We start from the raw sequence: 22,955 nt of genomic DNA on the forward strand, positions 1-22,955 counted from the left end.
TCGTATAATAAAATTGAGAATGGAAATGGTGAATTTGTCAAAGAGACAACAAACCGACCATAGAAAAACATACAACAGCAGAATTAAGGTCACCAACAGGTCTTCAATGCAGCAAAAAATTCCCGCACCCGGAGGCGTCCTTCAGCTGGCCCCATTACAATATATATACTAGTTCAGTGATAACGATTTAATGTCATGTTTGTCTGTGATGACCCCCTTTTTCGGGATTGCATGAGAATTGTAGTTATCTCGTACCCACATGCACTTGTTTCTATTCATAGGAAGGTCGACTATCCATATAAAACTATTTAACTATTTAAAGACCTTTTTAAAAATGATGACAAAGTAACATTATGAAAATATTTTTATTAAGCTGAAATATACATTTATTCTTTACATGTTTATGTCTTGTAAGATATTTTATTTCTTTCCCGTTTTTTAACATTTGCGTCTGGAAAGTTGAAATGTTTTAACTTAATCATTTGTGTTAATGGTTAAATATAAATTAATAAAGAAAATTGTTAAAATTAAATCAATAAAGGAAATTTCTGCCAAGGAAGTTACAAACACTACCAGGGGATAATCCATGATGATTTCTTTTTGAGTTATATGTTTCAGCACATGTATATTTGACCCCAACTTTAGCCTGGTAAACGTGTTGTCTCCTTGTGAAATATAAAACATATTAAAAATGACTTTCTGCTAAAGTCTTTTATTTATATAAAGTTAAAACCTTCTTACTTTTAACTAGACAACACTCATGTCAGGTTTAATTCTTGTATATATGTGGATGAAAAATAAAAGTCCCCAAACATTAACATGGCAGCAATTGCTTTTACAGCCTTTAAGGCTTTGATTCTCAGGAACTACAATACAAGGATTTCTGAAATTTGGTTTCAGGGTTTATATAAGTCAGCTATACCTTGTGATGCGTTTTCAGATCCATCACTCGACAACTTCCTGTTTATTAAAAACTTGTATGATTTTACACATGATAGCCAAGTTGTAAATTTTCGTCACATTTTTCTTAGGAACTACAATACAAGGATTTCTGAAATCTGGTTTCAGGGTTTATATAAGTCAGCTATACTGTGTGATGCATTTACAGATTCATCACTCAACAACTTCCTGTTTACCAAACACTTGCATATTTTTACACTATTTAATATCATCCATTTGTGGTGGGGGTATCATCAGTGAGCAGTAGCTCACAGTTTAACTTGTTTGAAGCAAAAATTGAATCCCAATGATGAATTTGCTATTCTAGAAAGTGTATTCTGCATCACTGTCATGTATTTTAGTAGATAGAAGTCATACAAAATGGATGATTGATTGGTTAATAGTTAATTGACACATGCACACAATGTTGTAGCAAGAGAAATTCTGACTATGATATAAACAATAAAATATAGACAATCCATATTGATAATTTTTGTTTGTCTACTGAAATTTAAAAGGAAACCATAAATTGAATGTTGGTTTTATATTTATTGGTTTTTTTAAACAGTTCCAGAGCCAATCTCTAGGTAACTCAGAGTTGTTACACATGATTGTGTCAGCCATTGATGGTGCACAGGTAAATGTTTTTTTCATATAAAAGTTCAATGTATTTATGTTCAAATAAACTTTTTATTAAGTTTTCAGATTAACTGAACATTTGAAAAACAGCAATTGAAATTCAACTGCATATTTTATTTAGACTATAGACAGGACCTGAAACTCAAACTTATTTGGCAATGTTGTCAGTGCAGCAACAGCACCTTGTCTAGTCATCAATAAAATGCACAGAAGTTCATCCATGTTATTATCAATTATCACATTTATATGTATGAAAATAATTTAACTTATATTTTATTTCACATTCTAGACTAGAAAATATTTTTAAGACAAATTGGTGATTAAAAGAATAATAGCATTTTACTTTTTGATATTGACTCTATCAGCTTGAATATCAGCCAACCGTTACAGGTACGCTTGAAATTCTTGATGATAATTCAATATCAAAAACAAAATTCAAGTATTGTTTTGATGATGGTCCAAATTACACAGAGGACAAAAATGTATTTTATTATGTTAAAATCTATATTTGTTAGATGAAATTATTAAGGCATAAAATTTTGGGTGCTAATGAATATAATCTTTATTAATACCATATATATGTAATGTTTTAAAGTATTGTAATAAGAATAGACTTTCTAATTTCTTTTTATTACATTACTTATTTAAAGAATTATTGTTAATTTAAGTTAAAATGTTTCAGCTCCAAGAGCTTATATGTCAGATACTGCAAGGCCACCTGATTATGTTCAGAAAAGATTCATTTCTATCTGTCTTAAGTAAGTAGTAAATATTGAAAAGTATGAGGGGGTTTAGACAAAACTTTTTTCGTCTATCCAACCATTCATAAGTTTTACTACCATTTGTAACCTAATTGTATTTGCTTCAACCCTGCTTACCCACAAGAAACAGTTTATCATATGGTGTCCAATCCTCCCATACCTTTTATCTTGGAACAATCCTAACTCATAAAATACTATTATTTATCCTTTCCCTAAAAATTTCTACAAAGAAAATCTATGATGTCCATTTCAAAGAAATATTCAAAATTTGAGTTATCTTCCTTTGTCCATAATTTTAATTGAACCAACTACAATTATAGACTTCAATTTATTTTACATATCCATGCTTACCGCTACAATGACAACAACACTTAAGTAAACTGCATCTTTTATTGTCGACATGTTTCGCCGATTAGATCGGCTTCATCAGGACAAAGTATACAAAATTAGAACCCCTGAAGTACAAAAAAACGGTATCATGTATGTGACGTCATAATTGTCCATTGTTGACGTTGCTATGGGATACTCTATATCATTATGTAATGTTGAACAGAAAATGAATCAAACATAGTACAATGCAAATGAAGTTACTAAATTTAGAGTTAATCTATAATTTTTCGAATTGTCTTTAACTTTAAAATGGTTGTAAACTATTATAATGGTAAGTGTATAAATAAAATGTGTTTTTAAATAGAAATTAAATTTGTGTAACATGTATGTAAGTACAATGTCAGTGTACAGTTTTATAAAGTTTCTTCCTAATTTGGACAACACTAATAGGGCACACCCCTACCACTTCGACTGGGTTCCCTTTGGCCGGAGGTACTACTTCCAATCGCGTCGGGAATGCCGTAAAGTGGTTTACTGTCGCAGAATTTCTTGGCAATGTTGGTTGAACTGGAAATGGTGGTGGGAAGGATTTATGTTCTTTGTATCTTACTTCTTTTAACTTTAATTTGCTGCAGGTTTAAAATAGTACTGGAAATCTATCTTGGCTGTTTTGTGTCATCTCCATTGACTTTTGAAAGATCCTTTTTAAGGTTTCACACTAAAATAATTTTACATTTAATTTTCTGATGGCACAGAATGATGGTACATATAAATCTTGATATATTGGCCGTCCTGTTGTAGGAATGTAGTCCTCTGTTTGTTCTTCATATAAGTTTCCTTTTGTTTGGTGGTTTCTTGGCAGTAATTGATGGTATCAGTTGTTTGTTGGCTTCTTTGAATTCTTCGTTCTTGCTCGGTATAGAGATGGCCGTGGGGTCGGCGCTGTGTGGTATAGGCGGATCCGGGGATGCAGGGGTTCAGATGGAATATCAAAAGATAAATAAAGAGCTGCTGAACCAACGCCTCTTATGTTTTGTGCTGGTAGAGTTCCCTTAAGTGGATACCAGATGGTATGCAGGGTTGTCAAATAAAAAAATTAAATACCGCTACAATGACAACAACACTTAAGTAAACTGCATCTTTTATTGTCGACATGTTTCGCCGATTAGATCGGCTTCATCAGGACAAAGTATACAAAATTAGAACCCCTGAAGTACAAAAAAACGGTATCATGTATGTGACGTCATAATTGTCCATTGTTGACGTTGCTATGGGATACTCTATATCATTATGTAATGTTGAACAGAAAATGAATCAAACATAGTACAATGCAAATGAAGTTACTAAATTTAGAGTTAATCTATAATTTTTCGAATTGTCTTTAACTTTAAAATGGTTGTAAACTATTATAATGGTAAGTGTATAAATAAAATGTGTTTTTAAATAGAAATTAAATTTGTGTAACATGTATGTAAGTACAATGTCAGTGTACAGTTTTATAAAGTTTCTTCCTAATTTGGACAACACTAATACCACACAGCGCCGACCCCACGGCCATCTCTATACCGAGCAAGAACGAAGAATTCAAAGAAGCCAACAAACAACTGATACCATCAATTACTGCCAAGAAACCACCAAACAAAAGGAAACTTATATGAAGAACAAACAGAGGACTACATTCCTACAACAGGACGGCCAATATATCAAGATTTATATGTACCATCATTCTGTGCCATCAGAAAATTAAATGTAAAATTATTTTAGTGTGAAACCTTAAAAAGGATCTTTCAAAAGTCAATGGAGATGACACAAAACAGCCAAGATAGATTTCCAGTACTATTTTAAACCTGCAGCAAATTAAAGTTAAAAGAAGTAAGATACAAAGAACATAAATCCTTCCCACCACCATTTCCAGTTCAACCAACATTGCCAAGAAATTCTGCGACAGTAAACCACTTTACGGCATTCCCGACGCGATTGGAAGTAGTACCTCCGGCCAAAGGGAACCCAGTCGAAGTGGTAGGGGTGTGCCCTATTAGTGTTGTCCAAATTAGGAAGAAACTTTATAAAACTGTACACTGACATTGTACTTACATACATGTTACACAAATTTAATTTCTATTTAAAAACACATTTTATTTATACACTTACCATTATAATAGTTTACAACCATTTTAAAGTTAAAGACAATTCGAAAAATTATAGATTAACTCTAAATTTAGTAACTTCATTTGCATTGTACTATGTTTGATTCATTTTCTGTTCAACATTACATAATGATATAGAGTATCCCATAGCAACGTCAACAATGGACAATTATGACGTCACATACATGATACCGTTTTTTTGTACTTCAGGGGTTCTAATTTTGTATACTTTGTCCTGATGAAGCCGATCTAATCGGCGAAACATGTCGACAATAAAAGATGCAGTTTACTTAAGTGTTGTTGTCATTGTAGCGGTATTTAATTTTTTTATTTGACAACCCTGCATACCATCTGGTATCCACTTAAGGGAACTCTACCAGCACAAAACATAAGAGGCGTTGGTTCAGCAGCTCTTTATTTATCTTTTGATATTCCATCTGAACCCCTGCATCCCCGGATCCGCCTATACCACACAGCGCCGACCCCACGGCCATCTCTATACCGAGCAAGAACGAAGAATTCAAAGAAGCCAACAAACAACTGATACCATCAATTACTGCCAAGAAACCACCAAACAAAAGGAAACTTATATGAAGAACAAACAGAGGACTACATTCCTACAACAGGACGGCCAATATATCAAGATTTATATGTACCATCATTCTGTGCCATCAGAAAATTAAATGTAAAATTATTTTAGTGTGAAACCTTAAAAAGGATCTTTCAAAAGTCAATGGAGATGACACAAAACAGCCAAGATAGATTTCCAGTACTATTTTAAACCTGCAGCAAATTAAAGTTAAAAGAAGTAAGATACAAAGAACATAAATCCTTCCCACCACCATTTCCAGTTCAACCAACATTGCCAAGAAATTCTGCGACAGTAAACCACTTTACGGCATTCCCGACGCGATTGGAAGTAGTACCTCCGGCCAAAGGGAACCCAGTCGAAGTGGTAGGGGTGTGCCCTATTAGTGTTGTCCAAATTAGGAAGAAACTTTATAAAACTGTACACTGACATTGTACTTACATACATGTTACACAAATTTAATTTCTATTTAAAAACACATTTTATTTATACACTTACCATTATAATAGTTTACAACCATTTTAAAGTTAAAGACAATTCGAAAAATTATAGATTAACTCTAAATTTAGTAACTTCATTTGCATTGTACTATGTTTGATTCATTTTCTGTTCAACATTACATAATGATATAGAGTATCCCATAGCAACGTCAACAATGGACAATTATGACGTCACATACATGATACCGTTTTTTTGTACTTCAGGGGTTCTAATTTTGTATACTTTGTCCTGATGAAGCCGATCTAATCGGCGAAACATGTCGACAATAAAAGATGCAGTTTACTTAAGTGTTGTTGTCATTGTAGCGGTATTTAATTTTTTTATTTGACAACCCTGCATACCATCTGGTATCCACTTAAGGGAACTCTACCAGCACAAAACATAAGAGGCGTTGGTTCAGCAGCTCTTTATATATCCATGCTTAATACAATGCAATGTTTAATTTTTAATTTCCAAAGTAAAATGAATGCAATCTTTGCAAGTGCTCACAAGCACATTGTTTTATATATATATATATATATATAGGCTATAACATATACCTTTTGAGCTGAATTTCATATTTTTTTTATTTCCTTGTTGTTTTATTTATGGTTACTTCACATTCCATTTACTAGTTATTCATACAGTCAAATAATTGTTTCAGTTCATTTTAATTGAATTTTCATTATGATGGTAGACTAAGTATTTTCAAAAGCAAACCAAGAATAAAAAAATCAGCCAATTACTATTTAAAGTCTAATAAAATATAATCTATCACCAATAAGCAAAAAGTGAATACCGGTATTAACAAACATGCTGGCAATAATGTATCTCACAAACTTTTTATCATGAACAAAAGGTTTTATTTTAAGATACTTTTTAGTAATAACATATTTTCATTATTTCAGATGCCAGTTTAGATTGGGAAACTTTAGAACAGTATTTCTTATGGCAGTTAATATCTGCACACAATATACCGGTAGAACATGTTATGCCCATTTTACCAAAACTAGATTTCACACGTAAGTTCTGTTAGATAACGTTCACATATTATTTATACATGTACAATCAATATTATATATATATGGAAAAGAACACTGGAAACAAAAAAAATGTCATGCAATCTTTCATGTTTGATGTCGTGCCTGTGACCAAAGTTGTAGAAGTATATGTCTGTCAACACATATGTCTTAAGGCCTTTTCAAGAGGTCATTTAAGGTTGTGGATTAAGTGTGTAGCTTAGAAAACAATACATTTTTGAATGTAAGAATTTTTTGTGTTTAATTTTATATTACATGTAGGTAAACATATACACCTTACATATTTCATTGAGTTTGAGAGTTAAAAAAAGCCTATATTAGAGCAAGCCAGACATTGTTTAAAATCTAGATATAATAACTCGTGTTTTTCTTCAAATAACTTAACCTTCTATTTACCTTAGATCCAAATAAACAAATTTCAATCCAATAACCAATTTTATTTATTTTAAAAGCCTTCAAGTATAATTATTAAAGAAATCAATACTTGTAAGGAAATTGGTTCAAGCTTGTTTGTATGGTTCTTGGGGAAAAACCATATTAGTGCAAAGAAGTCTCTTAGAAATAAAAAAAAAAAAAGAGTAATACTTATGTAATGAACAATCTGTTTTATTTTTCAGAACACGCAGAAGCTTTGTCCAGTATACTTGTCTTATTGAAACAAGAATGGTGAGTATATCAAACTTTACTTTTAGTTCTTTAAAATAATAATCAACTTGACTGACAGTTCTATCATGTATATAAAACATTTCACAAAGAATATTTATTTTCTTTCATAGATATATATATTTATAAAATTAGATTGATTACATTGTATTTAAGACAAATTGTTTCTTAAAAGGGCAGAATAATGACATGATATTGAGCTTTAGGCCCGATTTATTGACTGTATTTTGATATGAGCAACAAGACCATGTTTATGTAAAACAAGTAAATGCATCTGAAGACAATTTTTATACGCCCGTCGTCTTTTAGACGGGACGTATTATGGTATACCGTTGTCCGTCTGTCCGTCCGTCTGTCCGTCCGTCCGTCGTCCACACTTCGGACAACAACTCAAAAACGCTTTCACCATTTTCCATGAAACTTTAGTGAATTGTTTATATCTATTGACGTAAGCTCCCTTTCGTTTTTTTTTAATTTCAGATTTTAAGTTTTAGTTAGGTTTATGGGGCTTTATTCATAAAAAAGGGGGGATTTTCAACACTTCGGACAATAACTCAAAAAGGCTTTCACCAATTTCCATGAAACTTTGGTGAATTGTTTATATTTATTGGTGTAAGCTCCCTTTCAATTTTTATAAATTTCAGATTTTAAGTTTTGGATTTATGGGGCTTTATTCATAAAAAAGGGGGATTTTCAACACTTCGGACAATAACTCAAAAAGGCTTTCACCAATGTCCATGAAACTTTGGTGAATTGTTTATATCTATTGATGTAAGCTCCCTTTTAATTTTGATAAATTTCAGATTTTAAGTTTTGGATTTATGGGGCTTTATTCATAAAAAAAGGGGGATTTTCAACACTTCGGACAATAACTCAAAAAGGCTTTCACCAATGTCCATGAAACTTTGGTGAATTGTTTATATCTATTGATGTAAGCTCCCTTTCAATTGTTATAAATTTCAGATTTTACATTTCCGTGTTATGAATTTTTATGCTTAAAAAAGGGGGGATTTTCCAATTTTGGGACAATAACTAACACTTTCACAAAATTTTATGCAACTTTGATAAATTGTTTATATGTATTGACATAAGCTCCCTTTCCATTTTTATAAATTTTAGATTTTACGTTTTTTTAAGTAATGAATTTTTATACTTAAAAAAGGGGAATTTTATGAAACTTTGGTGAATATATTAATGTAACATCCCTTTTGATTTGTATATATATTTCTAGTTGATCATATAAATTCATTTAAAGCATAAAAGACAAGTTAAAAGAGCAACGGGCGTATCATGCGCTAAAGCGCAGCCCTTTATTGGTAATACTATTCTGAATTTTCAACTTTGTTTTTCAAGAAGTTGATAATTTGGGAATTTGACTTTATAACAACGATACTATACACTCATGAACATTTATTTAATCTTATTCAGCTAAATAACACATTTTATTATAATTTTATGCATATCAAAAAGATTTTAATAAATGTTTTATTTTTCAGTCCCTCATCAGATCTGTTAAGAATTATTATGTGTAGAGACTGTAAGAAAACTGACTATTTTGTTGTGTCAATTCTAAAATACTGGGCTCAGGAATTTGAAGATAAATTAGCAGAGCATATAAATCAACAAGTGTCAAAGTTTAATGGTACGCCAAAGAAACGACAAAGGTTTGTATGTTTGATTCCTCCATTTCTATTTTATAGATATTGTAGTCAGCCAAGTACAGTATGAGAAGAGAGGACTGAATTTTTTCCTATTTCGATATTAACCAATGTATCATAACATTTGAATTAAGTCTGATACTGTACATTCAAAAATATTACGAATAATAGAGGCACACGAATTCACAGTATTTTAATGGAGGCTTATAGGGAAAGGGAGACAATAGCTGACCATTTGGTTACTTCAAAATAAATTGAATTTAAACATTTTATAGTTGGCTAGTTTATGTTTAAGCAGCAGAAAAGGGAGAAAATGATCTATATAAAAAAAAAATATTCCATTTTTCAGGTCAGGGTCGTCTTCTAAGAAAGACAGTCCTAGCATTGAACAGGTTTTGTTACACCTAGACCATGTTCGACAAGTCTGTAAAAATATATCATGTGAGTATAAATACAGTAGACTCCACCTAATCGGATATCGGTTAATCGAATATATCGGCTATTGTTATATTATTTCAAAACACCGAACCATTCCCTATACATTTCAGTCAAAATACATCGGATAATCGAATATCGGTTATTAGAATATATCGGCTAATTGGATACGAATATTCATGGAAAATGTGTGAAAACCATGTACAATCGAATATTTTGAAATAATTTCATATTTTTTTTTACACGAAATGAAGCCGGAAGTAACACCATTACGAAGTTTAAGAAAACTTCAGTACAGAAATGTTTCATTTTATTAATAAAAACGATCTTTCATAGTCAAATAAAACATATTTTTTCTTATTGTCTTGTTTATTTTTTGAATTTGATATTATATTCTGCCCAAGATGTGTTTGTTATGTGTTTATCCAAATGTGATCGTTATCATTTACTTTACAAACAATGACACGACAGAAATGATAAACTGTGCGTGATGTTCATCAATGTTTATTAAATATGAATGAAATGTATCTCTTTCTCAACAATTTATTAAAATATATATAGAAGTCCCGTGTAAAAAATAGCATGTCCCAGGTGAAATAGCATTATGTAACTTGTACACACGTACACCATTTTCCTAATTTACATAATATTCAGCCTTTTATTTTGAACCACGACGGATAAGATAGAAAAGCAGAATTAATTTTACTCATCTTGATGCCCAATTTTATAATCATAAACATAGTTGTATTACTTGAAAATGGAAATGGGTTTCATAAATAAAAAACTGTAGAAAATTAGATCGGAGTACGATAACAGTTAGAAGTGTATAGTTGGCATGAATTCGTAGCTATTAATAGAATTTACCTGTGGCCTACTTCCGAGAATTCATAGCTATTTTTAGCTTTTACTTTGTTTTAACACACAAATGAAACAAATCACGCAAAAACAACAAGTCACATTATTTAAATGGTACATATTTTATTCAGATAATCAACACATAATTAATAATTAATAATCAATAGACTGACAGATAAACAAAATACATTATTATCAACTGATCGATCTGTTACTCAATCAACTGAATTATCCGAACTTGTACCTGAAAAAACAATGAGATTAGTTACAAATTTCCATTAATAAAGCAGCTATAATAGCTATTGGTATCTTAGGGTTGTGTCTGTCAATTTTGAAAAAAAAACTTGGAGGAATATACGTTCATCGGCTGATTGAATATATCGGACAATCGGATATTTTTAGCTGACATTTTGGGTATCCGATTGGCCGGAGTCTACTGTAGTATGACTGTATAATGTATTCTTCCTTGTATTATAACCCTCATGTTGGTAAATGACTCCGTTTTGCCACTGCACAACAAGGTGTTGGTGACATAGAAATACTGGGCCTCCTTCTATCTGCCATGTTTTGTAAGAGGTCTCACATTGCCAGATTTTTGTGAAATTCATAATCAAAGATTTTGACAGCAATTTCTCGGATAATTTTGAAAATCAGTACCACACGCTTATTTTGAAATGAGATATGTCTCTTGGCTATTTAAATTATGTGGAAAATTGCTGTGCATGTATGTTTAAGCGTCGGTCTGATTTATATACGACTAAAATCATGGAATAATAGATAATAATTGATACATAACAAAACATCTATTATCAAATCTGTTCCTTTACTGATTAATTTTACTATGCTTATTTGATGCCTTTTCACTTTGAATTGACAGATACTTAAAAGATTGAGACATATACCATACAAAACTTGTGTTTGTTTGGCCTATAGCATTATTTTTTTATTTCTCTATTTTAGTTTTAAACAATGAAAATATACAGCATGCCCTACAGCAGGTGCAGCAAACAGCAAGTGAATCTCTTAAAACTAAGTAAGTAGTTTAAAGTAGATTGAATAGAAATGTGAGTTTTACTTCTGAAGGTCTGTGAATATTAGTTGTTCTACCAAAGGTTTTTTGTTCTCTGAGCAGTCCGACCTCCTCCACCAAAAAAAACCCCTGACTACCATGAAATAGCACAATAGTGCTAAATGTGGTGTTAAACACAAATCAGTCTATCAATCAATCAATATAGCAATTGATTAGTTGACAAAAATACTTAATGAGAATGTTCTACCAAAGACATACATGACAGTTGATGATGAATATACATATAAGAGTACCCTTCAAATGAACACTTTGTGATGGCTTGTTTTGAGTTGCAAGTTCATCAATGAGGACTATCTAGTAACAGATAAGCTGAGGAACAGCAATAAAAGCATAATTTCTTAAATATATCAGGTTTTCTAGTATTTTCAGGGATTGTGTTTTGTAAATTATACAAACAAACATTCCTGTTTTTCTAAGTCAACTATTTGTCTTACATGTATATAATTTAGAAAAGCAGGAAAGAATTCTGAAACTTCGGTTGAATTAACAAATGCATGTATGTTTTCCATTACAGATTTAGTGATCTTCTGGCTTTAGCTGAAGACATTGATGATATAAAGAGTACCCGAGTACTCAGGGGTCTTCCTGTCAGAAAGGCAGCTAGTGCTAGTGCAGCTATGGGACTAGACATTCGACCCCCAAGGTCAAAGTCAAAGAAAGTCCAGGAAAGCAGTGGCAGTGAGACTGAGAGTAGTTCAGTAAGTTTTTACATTATTACAAAATATGGGCTAGCTGTGTATATTTTAGTTGAAAGTATATTTGCATGCATAAAACTAATTATTCACAAATTCTAGAAGTAAGGCTGCAAATATTTATTAGCAGAAATGTTTAAAAGCAAAATACTGTAGAATCCTAATGTGAGCTTGTTTAAGTTCTCTTACAATTTTCATCCAAGAATGAGTAGTTTGATTTTTATAACATTTTTTTACAGGAGGAAGAAATAAAACCAAAACCGAAGAAAAGAAAGAAGGCTTTACCAGTAGAAGATGACAGTGATTGAACAAACCTTTTGTCAGTGTTAATATAGATTTGACAACAGAAGTTACAGAAAGCATATTAGTGCTGCAGATTAATGAACATATTAAGAGATATTTCTTAAGAATATGCCCGAGTCTGTGGTATTTAGTTGTTTTTGTTATGTGGTGCAAACAAAAAGTGAAGAAACTTGTTTAAACATTGCAGCATAAAAAGTCTGTTTTTGCTGTATTTAGTTGTTATGTGTTATTTCCAATGATGTAAAGACGGAGCCATGTAAACAAAGAAACAAAGTTATATGGAAATACATACAATACCACAGATGTAGTTTTTACAGAGCTTCAAGAAACACTGCAGTCGATCTACTACTGTTATATACAAACATGTAGATTACTACCAGACAGTGAGACTTTTTTTGAGAAGTTTATTTTTGCATACATATGAACATGTAGATTACTACTCAAAATTGTAAAGAAAAAAAATTACGAGGAGTTTAATATTGCATAAAACTATCAACTGTATCTTTGATTTCTTATGAATATTAATCAAGGGCAATAAGAATTCAAACATATAACCTTGAACAGGTTTTGTAAAAGAAATTGTAATATTTCAAACTAAAATGTAAATTTGAGGGTGGATTTAGTTTTATTATGTTAAAGTCCCACATTTTTTCTGTTTTTTCTTACTGGATATAAATGGCAATGGCGTATATATAAATATATATATTTAACCTTGTCAAACTATAAGAATGATCAGTGTTCTCTCAAGGATTTTTTATGATGATGAGTGTTGAAGGTTTTGAGATTCAGATATTTCTATATATAAGTACAGCTGAGATTTTAAGATAAACTTGTAACTTTCTATTGTGATATGGAAACTCTCATAAAGCTTAAAATTTGTGCAGTTTGATTTGTTCAGAAATTAATGTTGCAATCAGACAAGTTTCTCTTTTTGATATCATGAAAATATGCTTAGATGTATTTGAAATGAATATAGCCTCAATTTTGATTTCCCTTTTCTTACTGTTTTTTCCCTTGTAATATTGTTGCTGTGACATATACTGGTAAAGTGGTGGTTATATGAATAATTTCATTCAGCCTCCCTTTTTTTTTTATCATAACAAGAGTCCATTTGAAGTTGATAGAATTAAAAGCAATGGTATATTTCAACTTTGTTCTGTTACCAGCAGGTTAAAAATGCTTTGTTAAGACTTACATAACTATTTGTTTCTTATGTGTGCATAAATTGCACTTGATATAGACAAGTGTACAAGGATTTGTAATGTTAGTATAGAAAGTAAAAATTAAATGAATTGCCGGGAAAGACAATATATAATTAAAACATTCATTTGAATGTAAGTTGGATTATCAGATTGAAAGAATGTTTGATAAGAGATGAGTAATTGTCCAGACGACAGTGTGAATTATGAATGAATGTAAGAATCATTTTGTTATACATTGAACAATATAATAATGCCATTTACATTACAATGATTGATAATCTTTTCTTTCAACTTTTAAGAGGTTGTATCATTTAGAATATTACCTTTGTTATGTACTGTTATGTCACTGATGTATAAAACACTGTTCTATTGTTTGTTAGCTCACCTGGCCTAAAAGGCCATGTGAGCTTTTCTCATCACTTGGCGTCTGTCGTCGTCGTCGTCGTCGTCGTCGTTAACAATTTTTCAAACATCTTCTCCTCTGAAACTACTGAATGGATTTGATGAAACTTAGCATGATTGTTCCTTAGATTATCCTGCACAAAGTGTGTGCTTCGATTTTTGATCCGTCAAAAAACATGGCCGCCGTTACTTAAAATAGAACATAGGGGTCAAATGCAGTTTTTGGCTTATATCTCAAAAACGAAAGCATTTAGAGCAAATCTGACGTGGGGTAAAAATGTTCATTAGGTCAAGATCTATCAGCCCTGAAATTTTCAGATGAATCAAACAAACAATTGTTGGGTTGCTGCCACTTAATTGGTAATTTTAAGGAAATTTTGCAGTTTTTGGTCATTATCTTGAATATTATTATAGATAAAGATAAACTGTAAACAGCAAAAATGATCAGCAAAGTAAGATCTACAAATAAGTTAATATGACCAAAATTGTCAATTGACCCCTTAAGGGGTTATTGTCCTTTAATGACAATTTTTCACAATTTGTTCATCACATTTTCTAACTTTAAAAAATCTTCTCCTCTGAAACTACTGAATGGATTTGGATGAAACTTAGCATGATTGGTCCTTAGATTATCCTGCACAAAGTGTGTGCTTTGATTTTTGATCCGTCAAAAAACATGGCCGCCGTTACTTAAAATAGAACATAGGGGTCAAATGCAGTTTTTGGCTTATATCTCAAAAACGAAAGCATTTAGAGCAAATCTGACATGGAGTAAAAATGTTCATTAGGTCAAGATCTATCAGCCCTGAAATTTTCAGATGAATCAAACAAACCATTGTTGGGTTGCTGCCACTTAATTGGTAATTTTAAGGAAATTTTGCAGTTTTTGGTCATTATCTTGAATATTATTATAGATAAAGATAAACTGTAAACAGCAAAAATGATCAGCAAAGTAAGATCTACAAATAAGTTAATATGACCAAAATTGTCAATTGACCCCTTAAGGGGTTATTGTCCTTTAATGACAATTTTTCACAATTTGTTCATCATATTTGCTAACTTTAAAAAATCTTCTCCTCTAAAACTACTAAACCAAATTCAACCAAACTTCAACTGAATGATCAGTAGGGTGTATAAAATAAAGTTTGTGCTTTATTTTTTATTTCGTCAAAAAACATGGCCGTCATGGCTAAAAATAGAACACAGGGTAAAATGCAGTTTTTGGCTTATATCTCAAAAACTCCAGCATTTAGAGCAAATAAGAGAAGAAGTTAAAGTATTTATTAGGTCAAGGTCTACCTGTCCTGAAATTTTCAGCCGAATTGGGTAACTGGTTTTTCAGGTATAATGCCCCTGAATTGATGATTTTAAAGAAATTTTGCAGTTTTTGGTTATTATCTTGAATATTATTATAGATACAAATAAACTGTTAATAGCAAAAATGTTAAGCAAAGTAAGATCTACAAATAAGTCAATTTGACCAAAATTGTCAATTGACCCCTTAAGGAATAATTGCCCTTTAAAGACTTTTTTCACAATTTGTTCATCATGTTGACTTACTTTAAAAAATCTTCTCCTTTGAAACTGCTGTATCAATTTCAGCCAAACTTAGGCTAAATGAGTTTCAGAGTATCTAGTATAAATTTTATATTTCATTTCCTTGTATGTCAGAAACATAGCTCCTATGGCTAAAATAGAACATAGGAGAAAATGAGCTTTTGAAGAAAATAGGACGATTCAAAGAACATTTAAATAAATTGAAAAGCCAAAATAATCATTGATGAGAGATTTAACCAAAAAAATTAAGGTGAGCGATTCAGGCTCTTGAGAGCCTCTTGTTCCCTTTTAAAGTCCATTCCATTCCTTGGAATCAGTTTTATTGCCATTTCTTGGAGTGTAGTATAGAAAAACCAATATCCTGTTTTTTTTTTAGTGGATTAAAAACATGATCATGAGAAACAATTATTGATCTGCAATTGTTAATGTTTATAAATACAATGGAAAATGCTTTGAAATTAAAAGAAAAGTATGAAGGCAAAATGCTATGAAGTTTCAAAAATAAGAGGAAAAATGCCATACTGTCTGATCATGAGAGAAAACACACTACGTAATTAACTGTAGATTTTTTAGCTATTCCTTCAGACATACCATAGTACATTTCCTATAATTTATATCTGCCATTACCATGGGTAAAAGTAGAAATTCTGGGTAGACAAAATGTTGAAAATATAAAATGTTTAGGCTTTCCACCGATAAATTGTATTTTTAATGATATTTAGGTGGGCTGGTAATGACAACACTCCACCTTTCCTAGGTATGTTTTTTTCTATTCCTGTTCCTTTCTAACGTACAGTAGAGCAGAATGAATGTGACATATTCTAAACTGTTTGTATATTTGATATATTTTTATCATGTCCATTTGTTTATACATACATGTCATAAATTGTTACATATAATTTTTCAAACTTTATTTTATATGTTGTTATTTTTGTCTTGCCTTGATGGAATTAAAAAGCAACACATGTATGCTTTCCTGCGGCAGCGTCACCAATGTATTAGTTTGTGATTAGTAGTAGATCAACGATATTTGGTATGCAGTTATATTAGCATTGGCACATCTCATTACTAGGGAGATTATTTGGCCCATCCACCTCAGTCATGGTCTATTGACTGAAACTTTTTCTTGTTTACTTGAATTAGTTTGTGATTAGGCCAGTTTAAGGGGAATCATTAGTGGTAGGTCAATGATAATTGTTATACACTAGCACATCTTATTTCATGTATTAGTTTGTGATTAGGTCAGCTTAAGATGAACCACTAATGTTAAGTCATTGGTATTTAGTATGCAAATGTATTGGTATTTGCAAGTTTCATTCCATGGAGATTATATTACCCCAACCCCTCATTATGGTTCATTTACTTTTACATAATTTACAAATTAATTTTCATAACTAATACATGTTAAAGCATTGCTACTTTAATTTCAACATTTGCATTTTCAAAATAACAAATAGGCGAGATATATCTCTGTGTTAACAGTTGTAATAAGCAATTCCTTTCAATATATGATGTGCTTTGTTTTTATTGCTACACAAGGCCCAAACATCATTAATATGCTGCCTCATATAATAATTGTAATTGTATGGTATTGACTGAAATAGTATTGTAACAATAGATATCAGCCCAACAAAAGATTTTTGAAGAAGTGTGAATGGTAAATTAAAAAAATCATCTTTCAACTAAATATATCTATCTAGGTAAAGCAATTATGTACTTCAAATTTGTCCAGGTGCACATATTTATCATTAAACAAACCATGGCTGGCCACAAACTCCGAAATAAATTCGGCAGAAATCCAACAATAAATGACTGGAAGATCTCTGTATATACCAGGACTATAATCCAAAAAAAAAACATTTGGCGAATAAGGGAGCCTCTATGAATTTGAATAATCTTCACTTAATAATGTGTGCTTACTGGTCGGGTATGATTTCAACCTGCTGAAATACTGAACTCGAAAAGTCCCTAATCAAATAGCAAAATGGTGAACTATCGCTATATTTGTTTATTCCAGTGTGAAACAGTTGATTTTCATTCATTCAGTATTGTCTTACCTCCTATACATTTCTAGGAATGTGATTGGTTAAAACCGTCCTCATGGAAACCGTGTATATTTAATATTAGGTAAGTAGGGAGGAGAGGCTTATTCAATACACGGTTAGCAGTGGAGTTACGTCCATTTATATTCCATATAAGGAAGTAGGGAGGCGGGGCTTATTTCATACACGGTTAGTAGTGGTGTTTCGTCCTTTTAGAAAAACAAAACAGTACTGAGAAAAAATCTAAGGTTTCAACAGACAAAGAAATTGATGATTAAGATTGAAATAAATTCACAATACGCATTTAAATCCAACAAGTTGTCATTGTTGGCATCTGTTTTTGTAGGATCACTGGAAGTAGTTTCTTGATCATGTTATTGCTTACTGTATTGAATACTTGTTCATTTTGATAGGTCACTAGTCTATAAATTTAACACGTTAAGATAGTTGGTAAGATAAATTCGTTACAGTGTGCTAGTGACGTAATACGTAATATATGGAATTTACTGACCCCATATATACCGTACTAGGTCACTAGCACACTATGTAACTAATAATATCAAATTACTTTGATGCATGATTGAAACAAGTATAACATTTTTGATAAAACATTTAATTGAAAAATGCCAGTCCATTTCCATAATCTAAGATTTTACTGTTGCCATGGCATAATTACACACTGCTAAATCTGATGTCATCCCGAATCCAACTTGTTCTGGACATCTACACGTAGTATGGCTTTCTACTTGGACATTATTACCGGCTACAATAATTTGGTAGCCAAAGTAACAGATTTTACCTGCACTACAAATTATCAACGAGATTTTCCGTGTTAAATTTTTATCGCTTTTAAAATCCAGGATACACCGTAGCATATCTTCTTACGTGCATTTGAAAGCAAACCAATAATTTTCTACAAAAACGAATTAATTTATTATTTCTAATTGAATGGTTACCATTATTTATAAATGTGAGTTGATAAATTGTCATTGTAGTTTTATTTAACTAGAAATTTAACTACGAAAACTGGCACTTATCTTTATTTCAAATATCAATTTCGCATTTTTGACAATTTGTCGTTTCTTAAAAATACGAAGTAGGTACATTGTGTTTTACAAAATTAAAGATACATGTGTATTGTTCTAGCGACGAAAGCATGTGCTTACGGCTTTCAGGGTTCAATCTCAACCTGACTAAACTTGCCCCCCTCGATAGTTATATATACCAAAACTTTTATATTTGCATAGTTTTACACATTAGTCAACATATTATTGCATTCATAGAAAAAAGTTTCACTCTGGACTCACATAGCGTAAGTATATTTGGTATGCAGCAGTGTGAATTTAACAGTAAGTTTTGGAAGGGTTCAACATGAGATCAAATTCCTCACTATCAAACAAACCAAGAAATGCCATTTTCACAGAGTTAACGTTTCTAGAGAATGCTAAGAAATTTTTGTTCTTTGTAAACTTTTAGTATCTCCATATATCTAATATCATTATGCTTTGGTCATCTACACTATACAAACATATTAAGTGACTTTCACTCAATATTTTAAATAAGCAACTTATCAAATATCATGGCATATTACTGAACGTTGTAATACAGCCCGACAGGCATTCGTCAACCGTTGCCATAAGGCAAATATAGATAAGTATCAAGACTGCAAACATTATATTTCATAAAAGACAGAGGTAACATAATGTTACCCAAAATGAACCTACATGTATTTTAATTGATTTTTTTTCCACCTACGTTTACATTTTATGTGTCTTACCACATAATTTATACAGACAGGACAACATTCTCCAGGACGTGTCACAAAATCTACACATAATCGTGACAGTGGAGTAAGGAAACAGTCAGCAGTCACACAATCCAACAATCCATTCCAACAATAACAACGTTCACATGGAGACGTAGCCCAGCTACAACCATTTGGATGTAAATTTTCACCACGAGACATCCTGTTCTTGGTGGAGATCCTGTAGGAGGCGTGGGAAATGGAAGTATAAAAGAATTAACAGTCCCAACAACAACCATTAGTATTCCAAATGGAAGAATACTACGTGTATACATTGTACTAGATTTATGAGAAAATGAAAACAGGAAGAGTCCTTATCAGAAGGCTTGTCGTAAAGATCAAGTGTCGAGAAAGGTTACAAGAACGTTTGTGATCAATATGAATATTTTAGAATACCATAAAATTGAGAATGGAAATGGGGAATGTGCCAAAGAGACAACAACCCGACCATAGAAGAAAAGAAAAAAACAACAGCAGAAGGTCACCAACAGGTCTTCAATGTAGCGAGAAATTCCCGCACCCGGAGGCGTCCTTCAGCTGGCCCCTAAACAAATATATACTAGTTCAGTGATAATGAACGCCATACTAATTTCCAAATTGTACACAAGAAACTAAAACTAAAATAACACAAGACTAACAAAGGCCAGAGGCTCCTGACTTGGGACAGGCGGCGGGGTTAAACATGTTTGTGAGATCTCAACCCTCCCCCTATACCTCTAGCCAATGTAGTAAAGTAAACGCATAACAATACGCACATTAAAATTCAGTTCAAGAGAAGTCCGAGTCTGATGTCAGAAGATGTAACCAAAGAAAATAAACAAAATGACAATAATACATAAATAACAACAGACTACTAGCAGTTAACTGACATGCCAGCTCCAGACTTCAATTAAACTGACTGAAAGATTATGATTTCATCATATGAACATCAGGCACAATCCTTTCCGTTAGGGGTTCAGTATCATACCATCATAACATATATGAGAAGAACATAACTCGTGTCATGCCAACAACTGGTTTTTGAATAAATGTGTTTAGTTCCGATGCAAAGATCCTATAAATGAATCAATATTAACGCCAAAATATGCAATCTTTAATGACCTGACAACAGTATCGTAACTATATCCCTTCTTAATAAGTCTATTCAAAGGTTTGATTAGTTTTTCAGGTGAATACTGACACCTTTGTGCTTTATAAAGAATATTTCCATAAAAAATTGGATGTGAAATACCTGAACGTACAAGAAGTTTGCATGTTGAGCTATATTTACGAATGATGTCCTTATACCGATGATACAATTTAGTAAATGTTTTGACTATTTTGTGATATCGAAAACCCTGGTGTAATAATTTTTCAGTAATACATAAATTTCTCTCGTTAAAATCTTAAACATTGTTACATACACGAGCGAATCGTACAAGTTGAGATATATAAACACCGTAAGATGTGACAAGGGAACGTCACCATCTAAAAAAATCATCTCTTTTATCATAAAATTTAGTATTCAGCTTTCCGTTAGTGATATAGATATCAAGATCGAGGAAAGGGTAGTGGTCATTGTTAGTATAAGCTTTATTTAAAGTAAGTTCAACAGGATAAATTTCTTTAATATACATACTGAAGTCGTCATTATTGAGAGCCAAAATATCATCCAAATATCTAAAAGTATTATTCAATTTGTTTATCAGATGTTGTTTCGATGGGTCTTTGCTTATTTTTGTCATAAATTGTAACTCATAGCAATACAAAAACAGGTCCGCAATAAGTGGTGCACAGTTAGTCCCCATTGGAATTCCGATAATCTGACGATATACGGAATCCCCAAAGTGAACAAAAATGTTATCTAGTAAAAATTCAAGGGCATATATAGTATCAAAGCATGTCCAAAGCATTGACATAGTTTTTTTGTTTATTGCTACTAAAAAATGACCTACAAGAGTTTGAACATATATATTCACATTCTGACTTTTTAAATGCCCATTTAATTAGGTGTGTGATTTTTTTCTTAATGAGAATGTGAGGCAATGTGGTATACAGGGTAGAAAAATCAAAACTTTGAACAGATTCAAAATCACCAATATAAGCATGCAATTTATCAAGTACTTCCAACGAGTTCTTGACACTCCAAAAGTAATTTATTCCACTATTTTCGAAGCCCTTATTTGAACAATTTATTATTAGGTTTTTAATTGTACCAAGTGTGCTGGTAAGAAGAATATACAATTTAGTAGTGGAACAATGGCTTTAAGACGAAATAAATCTATATTTGTAAGGTGTTTTGTGTAGCTTCGGAAGCCAGTACATAGTTGGGACTTTCATTGTATTTGGTTCTGCTTGTAAAGCGGTAGCTAAAAGTTTTATGTTTGTTACAGTGTTATGTTGTTTTCTGAAAATGGAGTCAGTTGGAATGTTGGTGAATTGGTGATTTCTTTTTCAATTTTTATTGATATTTCTGCCTTTTTTGCAAGAGTTATCTCCCTTTTCAATGCAAATCTCCATAGGAATCTTTAATGGTGATTTTTTTAGTCTTCCTAAAGTTAGATTTTATGGGACTTTTTCTGTGTATATTTGGGGTATAATGCTAAAGATTAAAACTTTAAAATCTTCTGTTGCAATTACTTATGGGTTAGGGTCAAATTTTTGCTAGATTGACTGGACTAAATACGCAAGAGTTTGAAACTTAAGAAAATAAGATTTCATGGAAGATAAATATTCAAATAATGTGTTTTCTAATACAAACAAAACCCCAACATGATTGATATTGAGATTTTTGCCCAGATAATGAATATAAAATTACTAAGTTAGTGGGACTAATTTTACAAATTCAAAGTATCTTAAGTGCGTTTTTTGTGTATCTTACATAACATTTAAGTGGTACTTCTATAAATATAGGTAATGCAATTTCCCACAGGAATTCCCTTAACGGCTAAAACTTCTACTTTGAATTTTCGAAAATTAGATATTAAAAGTTCGAAACATAGGACTATGCGGAATATTTTAACATTTATATGCACCGAACTTCTAAGAGTTTAAACTTATACTAAAATTCTGTACTACCCCTCAATTCGGTGTGGGTCTTCCACAGAATTCATTATGAGTATTGATGCTGGTAACATTACTAAGCTATTTCTCTATGAGACGAAATATAAAGATCATAGATGTATTTACAAAGTGCAACCTCCTGTAGCTAACCACTTGTACAGACCTGTCTGTAGTGCATGTGTGTGTCTTATAAGACAGGAGTGTGACAGCTGTTTTCCGATCTCTCCATTGGTTTGTAAAAAACAACATTTGATTTTGTTATTTTTTATTGGACTCCTCTTTTTG

At 31.7% G+C, this 22,955-nt stretch overlaps 1 protein-coding gene across 3 annotated transcripts in view; it reads left to right on the plus strand.

Annotated features, from left to right (window-relative positions):
* The window catches only part of LOC139521656 (integrator complex subunit 3-like), a 39,575-nt gene extending 26,342 nt beyond the window's left edge, over positions 1 to 13,233 (plus strand). For 2 of the 3 annotated variants that reach the window (XM_071315146.1, XM_071315149.1), the window contains 9 exons: positions 1,508 to 1,576; positions 2,261 to 2,336; positions 6,794 to 6,907; positions 7,543 to 7,591; positions 9,085 to 9,252; positions 9,596 to 9,687; positions 11,497 to 11,569; positions 12,141 to 12,324; positions 12,558 to 13,233. In XM_071315146.1, coding sequence (XP_071171247.1) covers positions 1,508 to 1,576; positions 2,261 to 2,336; positions 6,794 to 6,907; positions 7,543 to 7,591; positions 9,085 to 9,252; positions 9,596 to 9,687; positions 11,497 to 11,569; positions 12,141 to 12,324; positions 12,558 to 12,626 — 894 coding nt within the window. In that variant the 3' untranslated portion in view covers positions 12,627 to 13,233. The remainder of the gene's footprint in view (positions 1 to 1,507; positions 1,577 to 2,260; positions 2,337 to 6,793; positions 6,908 to 7,542; positions 7,592 to 9,084; positions 9,253 to 9,595; positions 9,688 to 11,496; positions 11,570 to 12,140; positions 12,325 to 12,557) is intronic. The other variant, XM_071315147.1, reaches the window with a different exon arrangement.
* The last annotated feature ends 9,722 nt before the right edge of the window (positions 13,234 to 22,955 follow it).

The sequence above is a fragment of the Mytilus edulis genome, chromosome 4 (genome assembly GCF_963676685.1).
Source record: "Mytilus edulis chromosome 4, xbMytEdul2.2, whole genome shotgun sequence".
NCBI classification, from domain to species: domain Eukaryota; kingdom Metazoa; phylum Mollusca; class Bivalvia; order Mytilida; family Mytilidae; genus Mytilus; species Mytilus edulis.